Genomic DNA, 27636 nt, shown 5'->3' on the forward strand with positions numbered 1-27636 from the left:
TGGCGCATTGATGAGAGTTCCTAATGCTCTGAAAGTTGTTTCTGTTACTTTACTGTAGTTGTATGCTGGTTTTTGTTCACTTTATTCTGCATTAGTTCACACACAAGTCTTCCCAGGTTTCTTTGGATCCATCCCTTTCATCTTTTCTTACAGTGTAATAAAATTCTTTTACATTGATATACTATATAAATTGTTCATCTACCTTATTTCTAGTTCTTTGCTACTGCAAAAAACAAACTGATGATGACTTTTTGAACATGGTTCCAAATTGATTTCCAGAATTGTTGAATGACTTCACAGTTATACTAATAATTGACCTTCTACTGGCCCTCCAACAATAAAGGCATTCTTTTAATTGTACTGTGAGCAGTTCATTACATCTCTACCGTGTTACACAAACACAAAAATATATTAGTTTCTGCCCTAACAGGGCTTATTTTCTTTTGGGTGAAATACCCTGGACACAAGTCAATACAGAACCTGTATGACATGATTTGGGAGGTAGTACTAGGAACTAGAAAGGACAGGAGAGGCATTGAGGCATCAGGCAGGAAGGGGCATCTGGTCTGAGACAGCTGTGAAGGAGGCTTCAGGCTTCAGGAGAGAGCGGATTCTGACCACTGGGAGGGAGAGCTTGTGGAAAGGTGCTAGGAGTAACAGTCCGGTTTGTTTTGAGCATAGGATCTGTAACTGTGTTATGAAGGGTTTTAAATGACAGAGAGGCCATCGCAGTGTATCAGAGCAGTGTGGAAGGGGGATGGACCTTAGCTGTATCACGTTAGCAGAATTGGAGAGGAGAGAAACTTGAGGCAGAAGGCCAAAGAGGAGGCTATTACAGTAGTGGGGGTGGAGAGGCCAGGAAGAGGTACTGGGAAGCCAGTCCACAAGACAGAGCACTTTATTGGGTGTGGGACTGAGGGACAACAAGGTGTAGAAAATACTGAAGGTAGTTGGAAGGATGCTGGTGATTTCAAAAGAAGTGTAGAATTTAGGTCAATGATAAAGTTTGGGGGCGAAGGTGAAGAGTTCTGTTTTATGTTGAATTTGAGGTGCCCTTGGGATATTGACTTCCTAATGGTCAGTAATCAGTTGATGATATAGGACTGGATCTCAGGAGAGAAAGGAAGCCTGGGCTTAGAGATCTTCATATGAAGAGAGGAGAAATTGATTCCAAAAGTCCAAAGGAGATGACTCCTTTATCAGGAAGAGTTTATTTTTTGTTATGGTTCAGTCATTTCAGGAGTGTCTGATCCTTTGTGACCCCCATTTGGGTCTTTTGATACTGGAGTAGTTTGCCATTTCCTTCTCTAGCTCATTTTACAGATGAAGGCACTGGGGTAAACAGGGTTAAATGACTTGCCCAGGGTCACACAGCCTATTTGTGATGAGTCTAAATTTGAGCACAGGGTCTCCTGACCCCAGGTCTGGAGCTGTGTCCATTGTGCCACCTAATTACCCAAGGGTTCATGAAATGCCTGCTCGTTGCCAGGTGCTGTGCCTACAATGAAACATTCCTTGTTTTCAGGGAGCTTACATTCTATTGAAGGAGAGAATAAGTATAGATACAGTCATATACAGAACTTCATCATGATAGTTAGGGGGAGAGGGCACCAGCTTTCAGAGGGGTGATGGGACATCAGGAGAGGCCCTATATAGAAGAAGGTGGTGTTAAAGCTGAATCCTGAAGGAAAGAAGACATTCTGTGAGCTTAAGGTCAGAAGGGAATGATTTGTAGCCATGTTGGGCAGCTAGTGCAAGGGAACTGGAGTGCTGTTTGTTTAAGGCCGAGTTTGTCCAGTGACATGTGAGATGGGATAGTTGTGGCCAGGCTGTGACCCAAGAATCTTCTGTTTGATCCTAGAGACCTAAGGTACCATGGAAGTTAGAGCAGTGGAGACATATTAGGAAGGAGGCAGAGGGGGATGTGTTATAGAGGATATTGGAGTAGTCAAGGTGAGTGCCATGGCTGTAAGCGAGAGGGGAGAGGTGGCTGTGAATGAGAAGGGAGATTACTTTTAATTAGTAAGTATTGATTAAGTGCCTACCCTATTGTAAGCACTGTACTAAGCCCTGGGATTCAAAAAAGACAAAAAGAACAGTCCCTTCTCTCAGGGATCTTGGTCTCTTGGGAGAGGTACCATGCCAACAACAACTGTGTACAAACAAGACAAATTAGAGAGGGATAATCAGTGGAGGGGAAGGGAACTGGGAAGGGGCAGGATGATGGACAAGAATAAGCATATTATATAATGCCCTACTATGTTCTTGGCATTGTGCCAAGCACTTACCATATATTATCTCAGTTGATCCCCACAACAACCCCATTAAGGTAGATGATGTTATAATCCTCATTTTACAGATGAGGCAAACAGGTTAACTGACTTGTCCAGTGTCATACAGCTAATAAGTATCCAAGGTCAAATTTGAACTTGTATCTTCTTGACCCTAGACCCAGGACTCTATCCACAGGGCCACCTAGCTCATAGAAAGTGGGATTTTAGATGGGACTTGAAGGAAGTCATGTAAGCTGGGAGAGGAAAGAGCATTCTGGGTATGGAAGCCTGCCAGAGAGTGGGGACATAGGGAGCATTTTGTGGAAGGAACAGTAAGGAGGCCGATGTCCCTGAACACAGGTTTACAGAATGGTGAATAGAGTACAGAAGACTGGACATTCATAGGTGGGGAAAGAGGTTATCAAGGGCCTTGAGAACCAACAGAGCATTTTTTTATCTGATTCTGGAGGTGATAGAGAGCCACTGGAATTTCCTGCCTGGGTGTGTGTACGGGGTGATGTGGGGCTTGCCCTTTAATGTGGGTAGTTGGAGGAGGCAGAGCTATAGGACAAGGAGGTCAGCCAATTGTCCAGGTGTGAGGTAGGGAGGGCTTGTACAGGAGTGTGGGGGGTGGCAGTGTGTACAAGATGTTACAAAGGTAGGAAGGATAAGATGAGGCAACAGATTGGCCATGGGGAAGGCTTGGTGAGAAAGAGAGGAAGAATTGAGGATAACACCAGAGGTGTAAGTCTGGGTGACCAGGAGGATGCCCTTAGTAGTAAAAGGGAAGTTGGGAAGGGAGGGCAGGGTTTGGGTGGAAAGATCATGATGTCAGTTTGGGACATGTTGAGTTGAAGATGTCAGTGGGACATCCAGTTTGGGATATGCAGAGAGCTCGAGAAGGATGAGAATTGAAAGGGAGACCATTACATTTGTAACTGGAGAGATGTTTAAGAGCAGTCTCAGCTGAGTGGTTGGTCTAGATCAGGGGTGGGGAACCTGTGGCCTTCTAGGTCCTTGGGTGCAGCCTTTTGACTGAGCCCAAGTTTCACAGAACAAGTTCTTTCATTAAGGGGATTTGTTCTGTGTAGTTTGGATTCAGTCAAAGGGCTGTCCTTGAGGCTGTACTAGTGGTCCCAGGTTCCCTCCCCCTCCTCTGTCTGGTCTTCTAGAAGGTAGATTGCAAAATATACATTTTCCTGGAGTTTGGCTGAGGATAAATGGAGAGATATTGAGAGAAACTGAATGAGAGTTTCTGAAGCTTGGGGGAGACCTGGCGTTGTTGGCAGTGGGAAAGAAGCCAATAGATAGAGAGATAGAAGATTAGATAGTGGGGAGTATATGGGACAAGTTCCATTCAGTTCCATCTTGTGCCCAGGCTGTTTGTTCTGTGGAGATTTGATTTCGTTTGAAGAACATTTGATGAATCAGCCATTTTTCAGGGCTAAGCTATGTTTCTTGTACAAGATAATCTGGCCTGTAATTTTAGTTTAGATTCACTCAGGTGAATTTATACGTTAATTTGAAATGAAAATAATTAAGTATTATTAATATCCAGTTTTACCTAAATTTTATAACAGTGCTGAAGAAATTTATGTCTTTTTCTTTACTTATATTAAGTGATCTGGGAGAAAGTGTCTTGATCATTACATTTCCTTTTAGTAAATGCAAAATTTCATGCAGGAGCAAAATTGATTTTCTTTGCTGTCTTATTATTCATTCTTGCAGGTGCTCATATTCTCAGGTAACTCCAAATGAAGTCCATTGCTGATGTTCTGGCATAAAAATTTTTCCCCCAAAGTTCTAATTCATTTCCTTTTCTGACAGAGTAGGTGTTAGTATGTTATATGCTGGTATCACTTTTTGCTTAAAACTTTTTAAGACTGGTTTTCTTCTGACCTCTGGTGCTGTGTGACCTTAGGGAAGTCCTCTTCCTTCTCTGAATGAGAGTAGTTGGGCTGGATGCCTCTGAGGTCCCAATGGAGATCTAAAAATGGTTTTGCTTGAGTGTTGTTAGGGAGAAGTCTGACTGTGTGAGAGTGTATGAGTGTGACCAAGCTGCAAAGTTGTGAAATTACTTGTGGCAAAAGTAGGTTTGGACTTTGCCACATTTGGCTCATTCTGCCTTTCCAAGCTGATTACATGGAGTGTGTGCTGCAGCCAGACTACCCTTCTTGTGGGACTCCATACATAACGTTCCATCTCCCACCGCCATGCTTTTGTACAGACTGTGGCCTGAGATATGCCCTCCTTCTTCTATTCTGTCTCTTGGGACTTATAGCTCCCTTCAGTGCCAGGGAAACTTCCACCTCCTTCAAAGTGACTTTTCCGATTGTCCCAGTCGCTTGGCAAATCCTTTCCTATATATCCCATTTCTGTTTTGCTATGAACACATTGCATCTCTCCCGGAGACTGAACTGTATGGAAGGCCTGGGAGCAAGGGATGGTGGATGATTTCTCTGATGGAGGCATCAGCCCTTGACTTCGTTATTGTTAGCTGTCAATGTCGTGAAATGGAATGAAAGAAACTGAACACTTAAAGTCAACGTGATAGCTTCTTGTCCTGTCTTTCAGTACCTTGCTGAGTGATTTTTGGCGAGTGACTTCCCTTCATGAGGTTTCCTGAGATGATGCTATGGGACTGTCTGGTTTATTTCTTTTGTAGCTTTGACTTGTCGTTCTGGGACCTGCCTTAGTCATTTCTGTAGATGGGTAGATGATGCACTTTTGTGGGAGTTCATTGTAGTACAATTGAAATTCATTTCCATTCAGTATAGTTTTGGGCTGCCTTTCTCTACTCATTTGATGCGTTTCTATTTTTTTCTCCTCCATTAACGCTGATAATCAGTTGACGTGTCACTACTCTTATTAATATTCACTATAATCCTAAATCCTACCTGTAAGTAGATATAATACTGAATTTAAAGACATTGGCTTAATTTTGCTAGACTGTTTAGTCATGTTAACTTTAGATTACAGATATCCTAGGTCATTCTTAAACAAGAAGATATGAATAGGTTTAATCTTAAAGTGGTGGTAAAAGATCGAAATTTAGATCCATTTGGACGTTTGAAGTGAAACTCCGGTCTGGTTCTCTTTGCAGAAGTATCTCTTCAGAGTTCTGAACCATGGAGGGCATCTGTGGTGTGTCTTTTTGAGCTCACTTGAAGATGTAATCTTGTCTCTGTTAGAATAAAAGAAAGATTTAGAAGTCAGACCAGTGATCACGTTGAAAGCGAAAGTTTGGACATTGAAACCTTAAGAGTGGCTGTCTTTTAAATATACTCTGACTGGTTCTGAAGCAGTCTTTTAGTTTTCTTCTCAACTACATGTAAAACAATTTCTAACATTTACTTTTGAAAATTTTGAGTACCAAAGTCTCTCTCTCCCTCCCTACTCCCCTCTTTGTGAAGTCAAGCAATTTGATAGAGATTTTGCATGTGTAGTCAGAAGCGATTTTTAAAATAGTGAATATTTGGGAAATAGGTGCGTAGAAAAGGGCATGGATGCTCCCATAGTAAGATCTGATTGATACTCAGGAAAGAATCCACATTTCTCTGCTCGTCTCTAATTCCAACTGCCTCCCCAGCATCTCTTGGTAGCCGGGGAGGTGACTCCAGGCAGAGACTTAAGGAGTTCAAGATCATAAGTAGGACCACAGCTTTAAAGCTGTCATCTTGTCTACCCACCTTCTTTTACTGAGAAAGTAGCAAGAAGGGTTGTTTGGATTGTTTATAACTGCATGCTGTCATTACATTTATAGCTTAAAAAGCTCATTATGTGCATTATATGTGTTTTTTCAGACAGCTTTGTGAGATAGGGTAATGCAAGTACTATCCTCATCTCATTTTATGACTGAGGAAACAGCTGAGGCTCATGGTAAATGATCTAAGTTACATGAAAGGTAACTGGGTATTTGAATCAAGCTTCTTTGGCTTTAAAATCCAGTGCTTTTTTCTGTTGCAAAATTAGTTACCATTCTCCTTAAAAATGGAAGTTTTTCATGGTTGTGATCCTTTTTTTTTTTTTTTAAAGGATAATTGCTTAATTGTTCAAAAGATTTGTCATTTTAAAGGTGTTGGAGATTTTCCACTGATATATAACTACTTTGCAACTTAGTAGAGTTGCTGTAGTTTAAATGTTTATTTCATCTCCTTTGACTAAGTTGGTGATGGGGCTTTTCTGATTTATCTGAACTAGTTCTTGAACATAGGTTCTTAGGGTGAAGCCTTTGCAGCTTGAGAAGTCTTGCTATATTTGCATTCCCCTTTGAAAACCCAGGATCTTCTCTAGGTCATCCTGAAGCACCAAAGTAGGATTTTAGTAGACTGAATGTGTTTTTAGTATGCTTAGAATTCCTTAGACTTAGTGCTGTTTGTAGTGGTTATCAGTAGTCTTGGGAAAGTGGCATGAGTTTGATTATCCCAGTGAAAGTAACCTCCTTTTATGCTCAGTAAACACTTCTCAGGCCATGTAAAGGTTAGCTCTCAGATACTGAATTTCTTCCTTAGCTTAGTTAGAAAGACAGGGAGCCCTGCCTGTCTCAGATTTTAAAGTTGTACTACTTAATGAATGACAAAGAATCACATCCTAACATCATCTGCATCATTTTACAGATGAGGCCCATCTTTCTAGCATATCTGATAGGAGAAATAGTGAATTATCTGTGGGTTCACATTATATCCCCTTAGCAAGATTCCTCAGTATCTTAGACAAATAAATGGTGGGTGGATTGAATTGAACTAAAGCAATAATGGAATTGATAGTTTTTTACTTTTTGAAATCTTAGTGTTTGATATAGGACATACTTAATAGTGTTTTAATTATTTGGAAAAAATGTAGCAGGGACTTTATATAGCTATCTCATCCATCTTTCCCCGTCTTCCTGCCTTGCATCTAAGACTCTTGATTGTCCATTCTGAAAAGTGTGTGTGTGTGTGTGTGTGTGTGTGTGTGTGTGCACATATTCTTGTATATGATATATGTTGTATGTCTGTGTGTGTATGTATATGTGTGTGTATATAAATATATATTCTCTCTATTTGTAATCTACTTTTAAGGCCTCTTCTCTTTACATCAGAAATTGTAGTTTTTAGGAGTTTTGTTTCTAAAAGAGCTGTAGCATCTGTAATTTTTTATTGCTTAATTATGAACTTTACAAGCAAGTATTTTAGGAATGGTACTTTTGAAAGCACTATTGTATCTTGATTGAAAGCTGCCCCTCTTTAGTATATTCCCTTTTAAAACCATTCCTTCCTGTGTAATTTGTAGTGAAAATTCTTCTTCTGTGTATACTTCCTTTCTTTATACCCATACATAGTTTTTGAAATACAACTTTTATTGCATTTGAGGCCAAAACTTTTCTCTAAAACTTTCCTAAAATTTCATAACTGAAATGGGGGTGGTTCATTTTTTTATACAAATTTTAAGAAACTTGTTATTTTTTTGAGATATCTGTAACTTGTCAACATCTTTCAAAGGTGAAATTGTTTTGCAGTCATTATCCGTAAGTAATCATATTCTAATTATTTATAGCTTCCTGCCTGACATAATTCACTTCACAAAGTGCACAATGTCAGAACGTGGAATTAAGTGGGCTTGTGAATATTGTACGTATGAAAATTGGCCATCTGCAATCAAGTGCACCATGTGTCGTGCCCAAAGACCAAGTGGAACAATTATTACTGAAGATCCCTTTAAAAGTGGTTCGAGTGATGTTGGTAGAGACTGGGATCCTTCTGTTAGTGAAGGAGGAAGCAGCCCTTTGATATGTCCAGATTCCAGTGCAAGACCAAGAGTGAAGTCATCATACACTGTGGAAAATGCTAATAAATGGTCATGCCATATGTGTACATATTTGAACTGGCCAAGAGCGATCAGATGTACCCAGTGCTTGTCCCAGCGTAGGACCAGGAGTCCCACAGAATCTCCTCAGTCGTCAGGATCAGGCCCAAGGCCAGCCCCTTCTTCAGTTGATCCATGTGAGGAGTACAATGATAGAAATAAACTGAATACACGGACACAGCATTGGACTTGTTCCGTTTGTACATATGAAAACTGGGCCAAGGCCAGAAAGTGTGTGGTTTGTGATCATCCCAGGCCTAACAACATCGAAGCTATCGAACTGGCAGAGACGGAAGAAGCTTCTTCGCTAATCAATGAACAAGACCGAACTCGGTGGCGAGGAGGCTGCAGTGGGGGTAACAGCCAGAGAAGGTCTCCTCCCACACCTCAGAGAGACTCGGACATGAACATGGACTTTCAGAGAATTGAATTAGCTGGTGCAGTTGGCAGCAAGGAGGAGCTTGAAGTAGACTTCAAAAAGCTAAAGCAAATTAAAAACCGAATGAAAAAGACTGATTGGCTCTTCCTCAATGCTTGTGTGGGTAAGTGCCTGTTTCTGCATTATTTGCATGGTCTGAGAGAGAGGGAAGAAAGTGGGAGGAGAGAAGGGGAAAGGGGGCTGGACAGGGAGAAAAGGGGCGGAGGAATAGGGAAGGGGCATTAAGATGGACCTGGACGTTTTAGCCTGGGATCAGTTTTCTTCAGCACTCTTACCCTTATTACTAACATGCATGTGCTGTTATATAGTCTGCTCACTACCTTCACTAGCATGAATGAACCTAGATTTCTGAATCTTTCTCTTTTCACAATCCCTCCTCCTCTGTATTTATCACAACTTATTTTTAATTGAATACATGTCTTTTCTATTGAAGTACAATTTTAAAAAAGGAAACTTTTTTTAAACAGATCAGTATCAAATATGTACCTGTGTTCAAAATTGCTATGTTGTTTACTCTAACAAGATGTGACCATGGAACAGCCCAGCTGCAAGTTTGGGAGTGTTTGTAAACAGTCTGAGCATCTTGGGATGATGGAAGCTTTAGTCAGATGTTAAAAATAACACAAAAATGTGATTCAGAGATGGTGTATGCATAATGCTGACCTTGAAGATGCTGATGTTAATGGAATAGGAATCCTATTGTAAATATTTACAAGCTTGAGGAAACTCCTTTTTTATGGCTGTTTGATTCCATAAAATCAAATTCTGGTTTGTGCTTTGTTTTTAGTGCTTTCCTAAGGCATTTCTTGGTCTGCACTATGACCTCAGAGCTGTTAAAGAAAAATAAATATGAGAGCAGGATTTTCTTCCTTATTGTCCTTGTGAATTAATTCTTTGTGATGAAATCTCACAACTACTAATATGTGGGTCTATAAGTTTTCTTGGAGTAGATTACACATCTGCACTTTAAAGTGCAAATTGTTTTGGGTAGGGGTGACTACTTGGGAATCCTGTTATAAAAAAAAAAAAAGAACCTCCATTTACTTTGCATATAAAGTGAAAGACTTAATTTACCTGAAATGATATTTTAAATATTCTTTTTCTAGGACTAATTTCTTTATTGTTTAATTCCATGACTATGTTTTAAAAAATGGAAAAGATGGAGTTATTTGTATATGTTGAGTAGTAATACACATCTGAAAATTTTTTAGGTTTTCATATGCTAGCTTTTGACTTGAAAGAGTAGACCTGTTTGTGGGTTTGGGACACAAAAAAGAAATCAGTGCCTGCTTCTTTTCCATTTATCTGTGCTCTTCCCTCATGTCATTGAGACACTTTCTTTGAAACTGATAAAGAATTACAGGTAGACTGTAAAAACAAGAAGGGAGCTAAAAAGACAATGTCCTTCCCTTTGAATCAATCACATACCTTTTATAATAATCTTAACAAATCCTCTTAGTGGTTGCTAGTGATTTTTGCACGCTTTAATAAATAAAAGTGTTTCCAATTGTGCATATGGACTTACAAATGGAAATGAATTGAACTCTACGACTTCATTGTTTCCCTGAAACATGAAAACCAGTCTGTTTCCTTGAGTGGCTCTAGGACCCTGTCTGCCTTAAGCGTACTTTGGTCAGTAGTCTTTGTACTCTCACCAAGACCTGTAGCAGGTTCTGTTAAGCTTATTTTAGGTTTCGAACCACTTCCAGAATGGGGGGCCACTCTTTGAATCCACTGAGTTCCTGCTCCAAGCCTAAAGTAACTTATATTTAGCTCAGTGGCTGGTGGTGTCTGATTCTTAGTATTGTAGATTGGAGTTGTCATTCAGCAGGTATTTTTGACCACCTGCTATGAGGTTGTGTTTTGAGCATATCCAAGAAAAGGAATGTAGTTCTTACTAAATTGGCACTAACAACTAGAATTGGCTTAAGCAGAGTACCTTCTGAAATCTGTATTAGAAAATCATGTGAATTTCCCTTCTTTTATGCCACTTTTGTGCTCAGTGGGGTCACTGTTAGACCCACTGATTGCTTGCTTTTGAGACAGCTGTGGTGCAGGGGAAGCATGCACTGTATTTGGAGGACAGTCTGAACTTGGATCTGTCCTGTTTACTGCCTTCCTGTGTCACCTTGGGCAAGTCATTTCACTTCTCTAGGCTCCAATTTTCTTATTTGTTCGACAGGAAACATACTTACATTACCTATTTCTCAGGTCTATCATCTATAAATGTGGCTATTGGTTTATAAAACTTCTCCCAAATGGAGGGCTGTGGAACTTGTAAATCTGAGGCCATGAAAGAAAATTTTACTAGGTTTCTAGCTATAGCTAGCTAGAAATAAGAAAGACTCATTTGTTTAAGCACCAACATTTTTGAGTGAAAGTGTTCTGAATGATGACTACTGGATACAAATTTCACTTAAGTTCCAAGACGTATTGTAAAGGGCTGCATTTGTGTGACTGGCAGCTGCTTTGGATGTATAGGGTTTTTTAGGAGGTGTAGGGGTGGGGATAGAGGGAAGTGCATGTGGTAACAGGCACCAGAGACACTGTCTCATCAGAAATGGTAGAAACTAGATGATTATTATATTTAAGAAAATTAGAGTTTAGTCTTAGGAGTTGAGCAGTTTCTTTCCTTTTCACCAAAGAGGTGAAATGTGACCATAGCCCACATTTCTCTAATACAGGGAAAATTTGTACCCTAGGGGTGAACCAAGCCACCAGGCAAGCTGAGGCTGCTTGCTATTTTCCATCATGATAAGTGCCCACTTAAGGTTCTCATAGGTCTTTGAATTTTCCATCCAGCTGCACCCAAGATCATAGGAGGATATCTTGAAATGCCTTTAGAATTAGGTGTTGAACCCCAAATCATGTTTCTGTAACAGTGGTCCCTGATGGCTATATCCTTTTTGAGATGCCTGATTCTTTGGGATCTTCACTTTCTTAAAGCTCTATTTCTTCATCCACTCCTATACCATTGAGTGTCCCAACCTAACTGACCATCTCAGCTTATATGTTATCTTTCCAGAGTAAGGTAATTTACAGAAGGTATTATCACTCATAATTGAAAAGGATAGAGGACTTTACTATGATCCCAAACACTAAGTGTTCCATTGAGGTTGTCTTGTTAAATAGCCGTGCTCTTACCAGCTCCCCATGTCTCATTTTTGTTTATCATACAATCATACATTTAAAATGGAATAGCCTGAAAAACACGTTGTTAATGGTGTGTATATGTTTTTCCAGACTTTAAAATATTTTTGTTTGTCTTCTGTTTTTTTTTTCCTCACAGGGGACCTTGCTGATTATTTTGGCCCATTTAAAATGTTATGTTACTTTGATATTTTTAGTAAAATTAAATTTAATTTTCACAGCGTTGAAAGCTGGGGTTCTTAACTCCAGAGCCTGTGAGTTTAGGGAAACAAATGTTTTTGGATAAGTATTTGAGTACATAATTCATGTCCATTATAATCTTAGGTACTCTATTTTATGCTTTTAAAAATGTGATTCTGAGAAACAGTTGGTAGGCTTGACCAGATTGTCAGAGGGCTCCAGGATACATAAAAGGTTAACAGAACCTCGTCTTGAGGGATGGTAATAGTGTTTTCATTTTACCTTGGGGAAACTGACAAATGGAAAGGTTAAGTGACTTCCTCGGAGGTTGTCCTGGTTAGCACCTACAGGCACAGACGGGTGTGGAAGCTCACCTGGGAAGCTGTTCTGTGCCTCCCATTCTTTCCCTTACTGCTCTGCAGTTTAGTTTAGGCTTATGGCTCCAGGTGATACCTGTATAGTTGTTAGGTGGACTCAATGCTGCCTTTCTGAGCAGATGCATCTTGTGATCCTGTGACTGTCGTTAGCCAGGCTTGTGCTCTTTTGAGTTCTCTCAGTGCTTCACTGCTCCATTGCTTTCTTTATTTTTTCTTCAATTAATACTTTTACCCCCCAAGTATGTGTAAAGATAGTTTTCAGCATTCATTCACTTTTATAAGATTTTGAGTTCCAAATTTTCCTCCCTCCCTCCACTCCCCCATTCTCAAGATAGCAAATAATCTGATAAAGGTTTTATATATAGTATGTATATATATATGTGTAATCCTATTAATCATATTTCCACATTAGTCATGTTATGAAAGAATCAGAACAAAAGGAAAAAACCATGAGAAAGCAAAAAAAAAAAAAAGTGAAAATAGTGTGCTTAGATCTGCATTCAGACTCCATCAGTTCTTTCTCTGGATGTGGATCTGGATTCCATCATGAGTCTTTTGGAGTTGTCTTGGGTCATTGTATTACTGAGAGGAGCTGAGTCTTTCATAGTTGGTCATTTCACAATGTTGCTGTTACTACATACAGTGTTCTCCTGGTTCTGCTCACTTCACTCAGTATCAGTTCATGTAAGTCTTTCCAGGTTTTTCTGAAATCAGCCTGCTCATCATTTCACACAATAGTATTCCATTACATTTATATACCACAACTTGTTCAGCCATTTCCCAATGAATGAGCATCCCCTCAATTTCCACTTCTTGGCCACCTCAAAAAGAATTGCTGTAAATATTTTTGTATATGTGGGTCCTTTTCCTTTTTAATCATCTCTTTGGGATCCAGACCTTGCAGTGCTGGATCAGAGATTATATACAGTTTGATAGCCTTTTGGGCAGAGTTCCAAATTGCTCTCCAAATGATAGATTAGTTCACAGCTCCACCAACAATGTATTAGTGTTCTAATTTTCCCACATCTTCTTCCACGTTTATCATTTTCCTTTTCTGTCATATTAATAGGTGTGAGGTGGTACCTCAGAGTTTTATTTTTTTCTATAGTCAGTAGTCATTTAGAGTATTTTTTATAGAAACACTGGTTGTAAAAATTGTTTTCCAGCTTTCTGTTTCCTCCCAGGTTCTTTCTGTGCATGGTTTGCAGCCATGCTTGTGCTTCTCATTCTTAATTTGGTGCACTGACTTTGTGTGTGCTTCTTGTCATCAAATGGAACTCATCATATTGGTCTTATCTGCTGCCATTGTTTTTCTGCCAGGTAACTTCTGTGTCCATGTCCATGACTGTACTGTCCTACTATCTCATTTTTTGTTGTCTTTTTGAATGCTAATTATAACTTTGATCCATCAATAAACATTTTATTAAGCGTCTGCTATGTGTCAGCGCTGTGCTGAGCCCTAGGTATACAAAAAGAGATGAGAAACAGTTCCTGCCTTCATGGAGCCTATAGTTTAATAGGGATGACTACATACAAACAAATACATACCCAAAGCGAGCTCTATACAGGACACATAGGAAGTAACTAACTAGAAGGAAGAGTCTTACTGTGGAAGGTAGGATTTTAGTTTACACTTAAAGGGAGTCAGAGAGACCGACAGTTGTAGCAGAAGAAGAAGAGCCTTCCAGTTCTGGGGCCCCAGTAGAGAGGACGTCCGGAGCTGAGAGATATGGAGCGTCTTGTTCATGGACCAGTCAGGAAGCCAAGGATGCCAAGATTGAAGAAGACACAGTGGGGGGAGTAAGGTAGAAGGAGGAAGGGACTGTTGGAAAGGGGTTTGAAGACCAAACTGAAGCACTAGGCAGATCCTGGGGTTTGTTGAGTAGGGTGCTTGACATGATTGGACCTTTAAGAAAATCACCTTGGTGGCTAAATAGAAAAGGATTGTGGGGGGAGAAACTAGAGGCGGGCTGATCCAACAGCAAGCTCCTGCCAGTAATCCATCTTGTATGTACTGCTGGGACAGTCAGGTGGCACAGTGGATAGAATGCTGGACCTGAAGGCAGGAAGACCTGACTTTGATTTCAGCCTCAGACACATAATAGCTGTGTGACCCTGGCCAAACCACTCTGTATCTTTGCCAAGAAAACCCCAGATAGGGTCAGGAAGAGAATTGGACATGACTGAAAAATGGCTGCATGTGGAGTTGATGAAATTATTCTTATAAGGTAGGTTAGATGGCTGGGATAGGCTTATTAATTTGTGGTTGTTTAAAGAAAAAAGTTATACAAATTGCAGTGCTCTTTAGGGTTAGGTTTTTATTTGCTGCTTCCAGATTAAATCTGCTGAAAGACCCTAAGAATTTCTGTTTGGCTAAGCTCTTTGTTAAAACCGGGAAAAGAACCTATCTATTTTTCATCTAATTAGATTTTTCTCTTTAAATACTATACTCTTGTGTCTTATTCTTGAAAAGCTGTTGAATTGCCCAGTTGAGATATCAGGATTATTACAAAGAGAGGTGCAGTTGAGTAGAAAGAAAATGCAAAAAAAAAAAAAAAAAGCAAAGAGTGAGTGTAATTAGTGACTTGAAATCCTGTGAAAATATTAAATATATTCTAGAATTCATTCCATCTATGATATCTTGAAATATATCAGTAGGAATGGGGGCTGGCACTGTGATTTCAGTGGCATCACAGACCTTTGGATGAGTAAGCTACTGCTACTGATGCAGGTGAGCACCTTCTTTGGAGAGTTCTGGAGAGACCCAGAGCATGGAGTAATGTGACTTATGTGGCTGGTATGTGTCAGGAGGGGAGCCTTGAGCCTTAATCTTGCTGACTCTGAGACCAGCTCTCTCGAATGCCATGCTGCCTCAAAAATATGGCAATATTTGAGGGGAATAACTGTTAGGAGTAGTCTCTTTACTGTCTAATTTAATACTCTTAGAAGCCTATACAGTTGGAGATCATTTCAGATTATCATTTGAACTCTTTGTCAGGTATCATTTACTCATTAGTTGATCAGTGGGAGACTACACATAATAAAGAAGCTTATAGGGAGATGAGAGGAAGAATGTCTGGCCAGGAGTGGGGTGATGACTGCTCAGCCAGGTGATATGTCAATCCTGGGCATTCCTCAAAGAGCAGACCCTTACCTCTCTCCCTCTCCAGCCTGAGGGGCAGAGGATACTGAAGTGCTGTGAAGTGCAGGATTGAATTTGTGGAGACCCGGAGAGGTCCTCATGTGTACTTGGTGTCTTAGGATCTTGGGGTGGGAGGAGGTGGGGCATAATGACACTTGACCATTCTTTAATGCAGTCTGTCATTTTCTCCTAGCCTTCGAACCTTCACTCTCCCACCACCCCTTCGAGTTTCTTTGGGTTATTTTCAGAATTTGTCCTGCTCTTCATCTTGGCAGTTTGCTACATTAGATCTTAAATTATGAAACTTGAATACATAAACTGTCCCCTACAGATGTCTTTCCTAACCTCACCCTCAACGGCAGTGCCTCGCCTCTGTTAATCATTAACTCTTTATCCTGTATGTATCTTGCTTTGCACATTGTCGTTGTCCCTCCCATTAGGCACTCTTTGGCCTCTTTTTGTATCTTCAGTGCTTAGCACAGTGCCTGACACATGATAGGTGTTTAAATTTTTTTAGATTGACATAGAAAGTTTTTAGTAAAGTTCCTTAAAAAATTCTTGTTAATTATATTCACATGTGAAAATGGGGCTCCATCTGCCTTCTAGTCTCTTGTGCTTGTTGCTACTATGATTTTGGGGGGGATGTGGATGAGAAAACGAACTAGTAGTCCATAAAAAATGTTAATTCAAATGACATACTTAGTTTACATTGACCACAAACTGTGTGTGATCTGGCTGTGTACTGCTTTTGAAAAAGACTCAGTGTCCTGTAGAGATGCAGTTTTTTCTGTAATAAATATTGGCAAGTGTCACTTCAAAGAAAAACAAGCTTTTAGTGTATGGGCAGTGCCATGTATGTCTATAGTTAGCTTAATGTCACTGTATGTCTGTATAAATATTTTTATATATACACACACAATTCACACACAGGCGTGCACAATTTTTATTATTTTAGTATTCAAGTTTTCTTTGTTACCAAAATATGCAGTACGCTCACATACCCCTTATATTTACATTAAACTTAAAAAAACCCTGAATACTGACATAATACATAGTTAATAGTCAGCATTTATACCGCCCTTTCTATATGTATAGCACTGTGTTAACTGCTTTGACATTATTATCTCATTTGATCCTCATAACAACCATGGAAAGTAGGTGTTATCATTTTCCAGATGAGGAAATTAAGGCAAATAGATTAAATGACTAGCCCAGAGTCACACAGCTAGAAAGAACATGGGGCTGGATTTAAACTCAGGTCTTGCTGACTTCAGGTCCCGTCTCTCTCCACTGCACCATGTAGCGCATTTCCTACTGTAGGCATATAGTTTACTTCTTTTGATAGCACAGCCTCAAGGTATAAGGTATATACTCCACTGAATGTTTTTTCCTTGTTTTTATTCCAACTTGAAACAAGATTTCCCTGTGTGGCATATGTCTTGCCAGATTTGAAATAACACCTGCAACGACAAATGGTTTTTCTGTCTGTGGTAAGAATCTTCAGCAAACCATCTGTGAGGGACCAGCATATGTTTTTGTTCTGTTCTTTCCCGATTACTTAATTGTAAAGTTGTTAAGCTTTCCATCCCATGAAGTTTTTGGAAGAATTCAGTATATAGTCTTGCAATTAAACTAAGTCTATGTCAATCGTCTTTTGTCTTAAGACTTCATTGATGTTGTTTACCTTTAAGACTGCACTGGCAGCTGAGGTGTGCTGTGAATAATGGGCTGGCCTTGCGCTAGCAAGGTGATGGGGACTGGGTAAGTTACGTGCAGAAGAAGGCATGAGCTTGGTAGCTGCCTGATAGACTTAGTTTTTAGTTGCTGACCTTTGCAAAGTAGGCTGGGACTTGGATGTTGGTTTCTGAAAGTTTTTTTTTTTTTAAGGCTAAATTCTAATCTGTCTTAAAATTTTCTTTTTTAATGTTTCATTCTCCACTCCCACCCTTCCACCCCCCTTTCCTCCATGGGATGATTTTGTTGGTGATTCCTGCAGATTAGATCTTCTGCCAAAGAACTTTTGGGAAGAGGAAATTTACATGATGGAGATTCTAGTATTTATGTGGCAATGGACATTATGTCTAATGACAATCAGAACATAAAAATAAAGTCAGTTTAACAGTGGCAATTTTTTAAGCCATTCTTACATGTAGCATTAGAAGATGTGCTGCAATTACAAAGAGATGTGAAAATGAAACTGTCCCAGCTTTTAAGGACTACTTACTGGCTCCATTCCTCTGAATGCTGTTGAATCTTCTGGCTAGCTCAAGGGCATGCAGCTAGGTGACGCAGTGGATGAGAGTTCTGGCCTGGAGTTGGGAAACTCATTTTGCCAAGTTCAAATCTGGCCTCAGACACTTAATAGCTGTGTGACCCTGGGCAAATCTTTTAGTCCTGTTGGCCTCGATTTCCTCATCTGTAAAAGGAATTGGAGAAAGAAGTAATAAACCACTCCAGTGTCTTTGCCAAGAATACCCCAAATGGGGTCATGAAGAGTTGGATATGACTGAACAGCCACAAGGAAATCAAGGGCAGCCTGATACACATTGGAAGTTGTGCTGGATTCAGAGTTTAGAGGGACTTGGGTGCAATATAGTTCTGTCAGTTAGTACCTTGTGTGACCAGGGTCAAGTAAGTTACTTTGTGGCCCCACTTCCTTCCACAAAATGAGGTACTTGGTCTAGATGAACTTGAAGAGGACTGCTTCCAACTTAGTGATTCTATGCTGTGGGACCTGCACTGGCCATGGGCACCTCAGGGGTAAATTGGAGTTGAACTAATTTTTTCCTCTAACATTGATCCTACTTGATTTAGAGGAATGGGAACATGCCTTTATTTCTCCTTTTAAATTTTAACATGATAAATACTCAAAACAAGTTTTTAACTATGAGAACTTAGCAATCCATTGGATGGAATTTTTGCTCAAAAGACAGCAAGGTTGATGTGAAATCTAAATTAATGAACTATTTTTATCAATAATTACTCTTTGGATGTAGATTTTGGAAGATATTTCTATATTTTAAAGATGTTTTCCCATTTTCCCTTCTTAAATATCCAATTAATTGTTGGTGATCTTTTTGTTGTCGTTGTTGAGTTGTTTTCAGTCATATCCAACTCTTTGTGAAGCCATGTGGGGTTTTCTTGTCCGGAATACTAGAGTAGTTTGCCAGTTCCTTCTCCAGCTCATTTTATAGATGAAGAACTTGAGGCCAACAGGGTTAAGTGACTTGGCAAGAGTTATATAGCTAGTAAGTGTCTAAGGCCAGATTTGAACTCAGCAAGGTGAGTCTTCCAGACTCCAGGTCTGGTGCTCTGTTCACTGCAGCCCCTAGCTGTGCTCTTTTATAGATTTAATGAATACAGGATTTATCTCATCACAAGTAATTATTGGTGTACGTTTCTGACATCTTGTTAGAAAGGATTCTCGTTGTTTGTCTTTTTGTAGTCTTTTCCTTTTGTCTTTCTTTAAAAGCACATATCAAACGAAGTGCTCTTAGTGTTATTGAAGATTTTGTTGTATCGACCTGAATAGTTTTTCCCTAAAAATAAGGCAGTATCCTTATAACTCAGCAAAAAAGAAAAATGTAAAAATAATTGGAAAAATGATCTTGATGATGATAGGCCACTTCGGTTTTATACAAGCCAGATTTGGGAGTAGTGGGCTATCCTATTTTAGATGGCTGTGTTGAGAACATTGTGATCCATGACACATACGGAAGTGAGAACTAAAGAATATCTGTTATGTATTTGGCACAGTCAGTTTTGATTAAGAAATCTTAAGACCCTGCCGTTCATTCTTCCTCTTTTCAAAGCAGATGTTTTAAAATTGTTTGTGTAATTATTAAATTGATTCTGCTAGTATAGATTATGTTTCTTGTGAAATTTGACTGGGATTAGATCAGAATCCCTTCATAATTGGAGACTTTAGCTGCTTTCAGCTTCGGAATGTGAATATCTTTATACTTGGCATTTAGAAAGGGCCATTTGAAATGTTGTGTTTTTTATATAGCCTTTAAAAAAATCGCTTTGTGCCTCAGTGAATCTAACCCGAGGCAGCAGCCTGCTTTCTCTGGGTCACAGCTGAGGAGCAGCAGCACACAACAGAAAAGAACAGCTGAGTAGTGTTGGTTTATCTCCCACTTTAACATGGAAGGAGTTGATTGGAAAGATGAAGAACTAAGCTTGGAGAAAAAGCATCCCAGGGACATAGCCACGTCTGATTCTGTCTACTTCTGCTAACCATGAGAAAGGATGTTCTGAACATTACCACTTAAAACTAACTTTTCTTTTCAAGGGTTCCTGAAATTGTGCCCGCTGACTCCAGGCCCACCTTGACCCCACAGCATAAAGCATGCTGTGATGTCACAGCTATCATAGAACTCCAGTGTAAGGTTGAGCTGGCCCATGTGGGCACAGGTAAGTCCTAGATTTTTTTTACCATTTGGCATTCTTTTCAAAGTTAGTTATCATGACAATTTTATGCCATAAAGGAAAAACAAAAGAACCCACAAAACTTTGAAAATTGTGCCATATATGGGGGAAAAAATGTGTTACTTTAGAACACCTGTGAGCCAGCTCCATGTTCTACGGAGTTCCATAGTAGCTGTGGGCTGAGTGGAGTCTTTCTGCCATTGTGACTTCTGACCTCAAGAGGGTCAACATGACTGGGAAATAAGGCCTAGTTTATAGACCAGTCAAGCACAAAGCGCTTTCTTGTTAGTCTGTGCTGAAAGGTCATCATGTCAAGTGGGCAAACTCTGTAGTTTCTAATAATAGAGTTTTTAATGTATCCTTATTTCATTCATAAAGATGGTTTTTTCCAAATATGTAAATGCTGAAATATTTCTCCAATTAACATGGGCTAATAATGCTGCTTGGTTCACATATTGTAGTATACATACACACATTGTAGTATATATACATTTAAATTCTGAAAGTTATCCATCATGCTTCAGGCTGTTTTTATATGACCTCTTTTTTTTGCCTGAGAATTCAAATTGCGTTTAATTATGTTTTTTTCCCCCTCACATATTCTTGCCATTTTCCTTTTGGAGGTAGGTAGGGGAAGGGTAGATGTAATAGAAATTTCAGTATATATGTTAAAATTTGAAAATATGGAAGTTCTTCAAGGAAGGAGAAAAGCTTCAGGTGTTTCTTGGATTGAATTTAAGGTTTTGGTGACCTAGAAAACATATATGGACCACTTTTTACTCCCTTTTACCATAACTTTTCAGTGTCTTATGAGTACCTTTTTGCCTTTTGAAAGTAGACCTAAAAAAAAAAATTCTGTACTTCTCTGTGAGATTCTGTGACTTGATTAGAAATGGCCTTTTAGTATAGAAATTGAAAATATTATTGGTATTTGGAGGAGCATTGCAAGAGGCCACTTTATATTCAGTATAGTTTTTCCCCCTAGAAACTAGGAAGTGGCTGAACCAACATTATGAAATATAGTATTTAAAAATCATGAAGAAAATGTCTTTAAAGTTTTTCAAACTCTAGTAAGTAGCCTGATTGTATAATACACAGAATGTGCTTCGATCTTCAGCATTGATTCTAATAGGACTTGACCTTGTTTGATGAATGTAGGCTGAATGTTGACACATTATTGCTTGATGTAATCTGTAGTCATAGATAACACAAACAGATAACCAGTAACGTGAAAAATAATTTGTTTGGCTTTGGAATTTATTTTTGTGGCTTTGTATGATATTTTTGTATGTCGTATCTCTTTTATTCTGAAGGGTTATAAAATCAGAATATGTCTAAACCTGGCTTTAGCTTCCCTATTCTGCAAACCCTCCTCATTTTTCACCACCTACACTTTTCACGTTGTTTGGTAATGGACAAGGTCCTCCACCATCCTGGTGCACAGTCTTGGTGAGAGCCACAGCGACCAGACTTGTAAGCTTTACTCCCTTGCTCCTGTCCCGCTAAAATGTCACTAGTAAAACAGGGTGGAAACTGTGTAAGCCAGGGTCCTCAAGCCATATTTATCATCCTGTCGTGCTTGTAGGCCTTTTTTTATTTTTATGTTTTGATGGTGGTGGAGGAATGTTTCATTTCTCTGTGCATGCACATGGTCATCAGTAGCTATGTCTTTGAAATAAGGTCATAGATGTGAATGCCTAAATGAGATTCTTCTAAGTTATTGAAAGCTTAGTTGCTAGTGAGAAATAATAAAGGTATCTCTTAGGAATGACTGATAGTGATCAATAATAAAAACATTCCCCATAACAAACCAAAAACGACTAAGGAGGAGATCCATTAGACCTTCTGCATTGGGTTGTCTGGTGGCCTTTTTACCTCTGTGGAAACAGTGGTCATATCGTGTATGTTGTTTTTCGTTGGAGTGGAATGGGGATTTGTGAGATCTTTGAGCTTTCCTGTTGTTTCCTAAGTAGTAGAAGAAGTCTGCTAAGTCTAAGGAAGCTAAAATGAAGAACTATAATCTAGGTATAATATAGAAAAACTTTATTAACTTGGAATTAATCAGAAATAATCACTGTCAGCTGGAGTTTGATTTTCTTCATTGTAGAAAAAGGTCCTTCTAGGGAAATGGTATTAAAGAAGAGGTAATAGTGGTGATGTTGGGGGTAGTAGTGGTGGTGCTGTACTAATTAGATTACCTCAAACTCAACACATATTTTAAGCATCGACCCAGGATAATGTACAGTGATAAGAGTTGGAGTTATTCAAATGAAACAAATGCCTTCAAAGAGCTAGTCAGCTGTTTTAAAGCACTCTTTTAGAAAACAATGTGAGCACTGAGGTATAAACTATTGACGTGCTAATTAAATTCTTAACAGTTTCTTAAGGAAGTTCAGGAGGACTCCTGGAGTTCTTCTGGGACTTGAAAGTAATAAAACTGAGTTAATTTAAAAAATTAAGTACATTTTTCCATGAAGGCGTATTTTATACATTCTCTATTCAAGGAGTTCTTAACTTGAAGCCTGAGAACTTGTTTTTAAAAAATATTTTGATAACTATACTTCACTGTAATTGGTTTCCTTTGTAACCAATCCCATGTTATCTTATACATTTTAAAGCGGTTTTGAGAAGGGACCGGCAGATATCATCAGACTGCCAGAGAAGTCCATAATTTGACAACAACAACAAAAAAGTTAAGAATCTCATGTCTATACCTTCTTCCTGTATTTCAAATAAGATATTTGAATAAAATTTGAGACCTCAGCCTTTGGAGTAGAAGAGGACATTAGAGTTATTCTAGTACATTTTCTTCTTTTTACAGGAAATATTTACTAAAATATCTTTTTAGTAAGGCCTCCAGTTTTAGAATCATTTCTTACAATATTAGGATTCTTAACTTTTGTTGTGTCATGGACCCCTTGGGCTGTCTGATGAAGCCTGTGGATTCCTTCTCAGAATCATGTTTTTTTAATGCAAAACATAAATACATAGGATGTCAAAAAAACCTAATTATATTGAAATACAATAGAAATGGAAAATAGAAGAAAAGTAGAAAAAAGCGTTTATAGATCCTAGGTTAAGAATTCCTAATTTAAAGACACAGTCTTATGAATAATCTTCTGAGAAGTATGGCATACTGATAGAATTTTGGATTTTGAATGAGGAAAACCTGAGTTCAGATGCTGCCTCTTATAACACCTTGGCTATATGACTGTGGACTAGTCATTTTAGCCTCTCTGAACCTCTCTTTCCTTATCTGTAAAGTGGGAATAACATAGTACCTCTCTTTCCAGGGGTAGTGGGAAGCTCCAGTGAAGTAATTGATGTAAATTTCTAAGTGTTATTTAAGAGTTAATCATCATTGCTATAGCAGTGATCAGATTACTTATTTATAATTAGGTACATGGAAGATTGGGACATGGCACTGATCTAGTCCAAAAGTAAAAAACCAAAACACGACCCACATTGTGAATTCATCAGCCTATAATATATATATGTGGAGGGAGCCCATTAGCCCCAAAATTCACTGGGTGTTTGGCATTTTGTAGTATTTAAAATATATACACACACAAACTGTAGGGCAAAGCCTAAAAAAAGTATTTCTAGTGTTTTGTTTAAAGAGTTGTGGAAAATTGTTGCATTAAACAGTCTTTATTTAATATATTTATTAATATATTTATAGTTGGTCATTAAAGATGTTTTCCTGGATAGATTTAAAGAATGATGTACTTAGGACAGTGCCTCATGCAGAGTTGGCATTTAATAAACATCTGTTGATTGATTATTTGTCTGTTCTGTATTAGCGATCTTGGAGGGGGAGGGAAGTTTAAAAAAAAAAAGAAAATGGAAAATGTATGCTTCAGTCTGCATTCAGAGTTGGCCAATTCTCTCTCTGGAGGTGGGTAGTATTTTCATCATGAGTTATTTGAAATTGTCTTGATCAGTGTTGCTAAGTCTTTTGTGGTTGATTATAATAATATAGCTGTTACTTTTTACACTGTTCTCCTGGTTCTGCTTACTTCGTTTTGCATCAGTTCATATAAGTCTTCCCAACTTTTTCTGAAACCATCTCCCTTGTCATTTCTTTTAATATGTACATTAGTATTCCATCACAATCATGTTCCAGAACTTGTTCAGCCATTCCCCAATTAATGGTCATCTCTTCAATATCTAATTCTTTGCCACCATAAGCCTATTCTTTCATCTTTTTGGGATAGAGACCTAGTTAGTAGTTAGTGTTATTCCTGGGTTCAAAGTTCATGCACAGTTTTACAGCCTTTTGGGCATAGTTCCAAATTGTATTCTAGAATGGTTGGACCAGTTCACAGTTTATGTACCTATTTTGCCACATCTCCTCCAGCATTTATCATTTTCCTTTTCTGTCATGTTAGCCAATTTGATAGGTACCTCAGAGTTAGTTTAATTTGCATTTCTAGAGCTTTTTTCATGTGACTATTGATAGCTTTGATTTCTTCTTTTGAAAAATAAGTGTTTATGTTCTTTGTTCATATATCAGTTGGGGAATGGCTTTTATTTTTATAAATTTGACTCAGTTTTCTACATATATTTGAGAAATGAGAACTTTATTAGAGAAACTTACTGTAAGATTTTCCCTTATTAGAGAAACTTGCTGTAAAAATTCCCCCCAGTCTCTTGCTTTCTTTTAAATTTTGGCTGCATTGGTTGTGTTTGAATAAAACCTTTAATTTCATGTCATCAACATTATCCATTTTTCTTTTTGTGATCCTCTCTCCTGCTTGGTCCTAAATTATTTCCTTATACATAGATTTGTCAGGCAAATTTTCTCCTGCTCCCCTAATTTACTTAGGATATCACCCTTTATGTCTAAATTATTTACCCAATTTGACCTTATTTTGGTATTCAGTATTGATCAGTTGATTACTGATGACATGCACAGCTCAGTTGAAGAAGCTAAAGTAAAGCAGATGCAGGGAAGACATAATGAGAAGAGTCTTAGAAGGTCTGTCATGTAATGGAGTGATTAGACTTTTTCTGTTTGACCTCACAGGAAAGAACCAGCAACAATGGTCAAAAATTTCAGAGAAGTCATTTTAGGCTTTTTTTCTTGTCAGTGAAAATACTTATTAAGATCTGTTTCAAATTGGAATGGACTTCATGGAGCTCCCTTGTTGGCTTGTGTTGTAGTGGGGGAATTCCTTTTGTGTATGGGCTGGACTAGGGTGGTCACTGAGTCCTGTGATACTCTGTTTTTAGTTTTGTAGACCTTAGTTAATGTCATTAACACTATTTTATATCAATTTGAAGTTAACCTACAACTTTGTTCTTTGTTCTGTGTGGTGAATAGTGAGTATTGTCTTATGTGTGTGTTTGTCCTTTGTTGCTGAAGAGGACCATGCCATCAGAGAAATAATGACATGACTTTCACTTGACTTTGTTTTGAGTGAGGGAGGGTTGTGCAGGTCACCAGCCTCACTTCTCCTCCAGAGCCATCTGAATCCAGTGACCAGATATTCATCAGGATGGCTGGAGGTGACTCAGGATAAGGCAGTTGGGTTTAAGTGACTTGCCCAAGGTCACACAGCTAGTGAGTATCAAGTGTCTGAGGTGAGATTTGAACTCAGGTCCTCCTGACTCCTGCACTGGTGCTTTATCCACTGCACCATCAAGATCTCTACAGAGTGTGTGAATGGTCATCTTGAAGAGGAAGGTACTAGCAGAGGTTGTAGTAGCTGGGAAAGACCTCATATAGAAGATGGAATTTTAACTCAATTAGGAAAGCAAAGCAACAGATATCAGGGGACAGAGCATTCCAGGACTAAGGGAGAGCCTGTGAAAAGGCAGAGATGGGAGATGGATTTATTGTGAAGTACAGTAAATACGTGGCTCCACAGTGCACAAAGCGCCAGGTCTGGGATCAGGAAGACTCATCTTCCTGAATTCAAGTCCTGCCTCAGATACTCGCTAACTGTGTGACATTGGGTAAGTAACTTAGCCCTGTTTGTTTCATCTGTAAAACGAGGTGGAAAAGGAAATAGCAAATCACTAGTATCTTTGACAAGAACCAGAGTGGGGTCACCAAGAGATGGATATGACTGAAAAGAATGAACAACAGTAAATAAGGGCCTTGGAGGTCATGTGATCAAGATGGAGGACTTGACATTTAACGATTTAGTAAATGAATATTGATTCTGATAGTCATGACAGGTGGTGGACAGCAGGAGAACTGGGGGCTGGGCCCTTAATATCTCTCTTCCTTCCCCAGTTGTAACAGATTGTTGTGAGGCTTTTTGGTTTTCATTTTCACTTTGGAAATAGTTTAGAAAGTCAATAATTTTTCTTTTGGCATCTGAAGCAAAGATTTGTGCTACTTATCTCAGACAAAAACAGAACAAAACAAAAGCCAGTGCCAAACAGAAACACCTTCAGAATATTGGACACAATAAGGTCAACATTTGTTTTGACCCGGCTTTAAAAGTGAAATGTCGAGGCAGTGACATTTCTTAAAGCTGAAGCAAAACATCTTCCATGTCAATGAGTTGGACCCATGATTTCATCGATTGCTTTGCCAAGCCACCTTCAGGTCTTTCCTCTGCAGCCTCATAGTGTTGGTCCCTGCACCACCAGCCTTACGTCAGCTGCCACTGTGACTTCATATTTGTGAAGTGCTGACTATGTGCCCCACAGGCAGGTAGAATACAGAGCCCGCTTTTGAGATGGTCCTGTTCTCTCAGTGTACTAGATACATCGAAATCTTGCTGGAGCTTAGAGCCAGCCCTAAATGGGGAAGGTAAGTGTGTAACCAGAAAATCCTGCTTTTATAGACTGCTTCCAGTTTTTATTCTTATCTATATTTGTCTTTTACTCTTTAGGATTATAACTGATGGCTTAGTCCAGAGTCCAGAGAAGATGAGGGGGACGACGCACAAACTTAACATTGAAATAAATGATACAGATTCATGCCTTCTTTAAAAAATATAATCAGGTTTCTATTTTGTTGCTTTTTCTAGGAGTTGTAGAGGGTGATTTAGCTGCTATCGAAGCATATAAGTCATCAGGTGGAGATATCGCACGCCAGCTCACTGCTGATGAAGTCCGTTTACTGAATCGCCCATCTGCTTTTGATGTTGGGTACACTCTGGTACATCTGGCGATACGCTTCCAGAGACAGGATATGCTGGCAATATTGCTCACAGAGGTAAGTAGGAACTATGGTACTTGGGGTTTGTATTCTGTGTAAACCATAATCTTCAGAGACTGAAAGTTACAAGTAACCCAGAGTAGCCTAGAGATAATGGTGGTTCCAAGTAGGTGGCACCATTTTGCAGATGATGATCTCCCTGTTCACAAGAAATGAAGCCAGAGCTGGATCCTCTTGACTTAGATGTATGATTGGAATCAAAAATATTGGATCAGGATCATGGACCTGTCTTTGCCAGAAAGTTAAGGCTAACAGTACTCTAGCCTCATCCCTTCAGTGGTATCCCTGATATGTGAAAGACATAGGGGAAAGAGGGTTCTGAGCAAGTGGCGTGCTAGGGCATCTTGGGAGACTCTTAAGAGAGAACATAGGGCCGGCATGTTGTCTGTGTCAGTGTGCATTCATTAAGCGCTTAGTATCTACTGAGCTTTGTGCTACAAAGCCAGAAACTGTTCTTGCCCTCAAAGAACTCAGTCTGATGGGGAGATAACATAAAAAGAACTGTGTACAGACACAGTATCCACGGGACTAGCTGGAAATAATTTAGAAGGAAGAGATTAGCTTGGCGAGTACACCTGGCGAGGTTTCTTGTGGAAGGTGGGATTTCATTTGCGACTTGG

At 39.1% G+C, this 27636-nt stretch overlaps 1 protein-coding gene across 4 annotated transcripts in view; it reads left to right on the forward strand.

The window, feature by feature from the left end:
- ZRANB1 (zinc finger RANBP2-type containing 1) overlaps positions 1-27636 on the forward strand; it is a 96087-nt gene that overhangs the window by 44031 nt on the left and 24420 nt on the right. For all 4 annotated transcript variants that reach the window (XM_072629009.1, XM_072629007.1, XM_072629008.1 and 1 more), the window contains exons 2-3: positions 7809-8659; positions 26826-27013. In XM_072629009.1, coding sequence (XP_072485110.1) covers positions 7846-8659; positions 26826-27013 — 1002 coding nt within the window. In that variant the 5' untranslated portion in view covers positions 7809-7845. The remainder of the gene's footprint in view (positions 1-7808; positions 8660-26825; positions 27014-27636) is intronic.

This window comes from Notamacropus eugenii, chromosome 1 (assembly GCF_028372415.1).
Source record: "Notamacropus eugenii isolate mMacEug1 chromosome 1, mMacEug1.pri_v2, whole genome shotgun sequence".
Classification (NCBI taxonomy): domain Eukaryota; kingdom Metazoa; phylum Chordata; class Mammalia; order Diprotodontia; family Macropodidae; genus Notamacropus; species Notamacropus eugenii.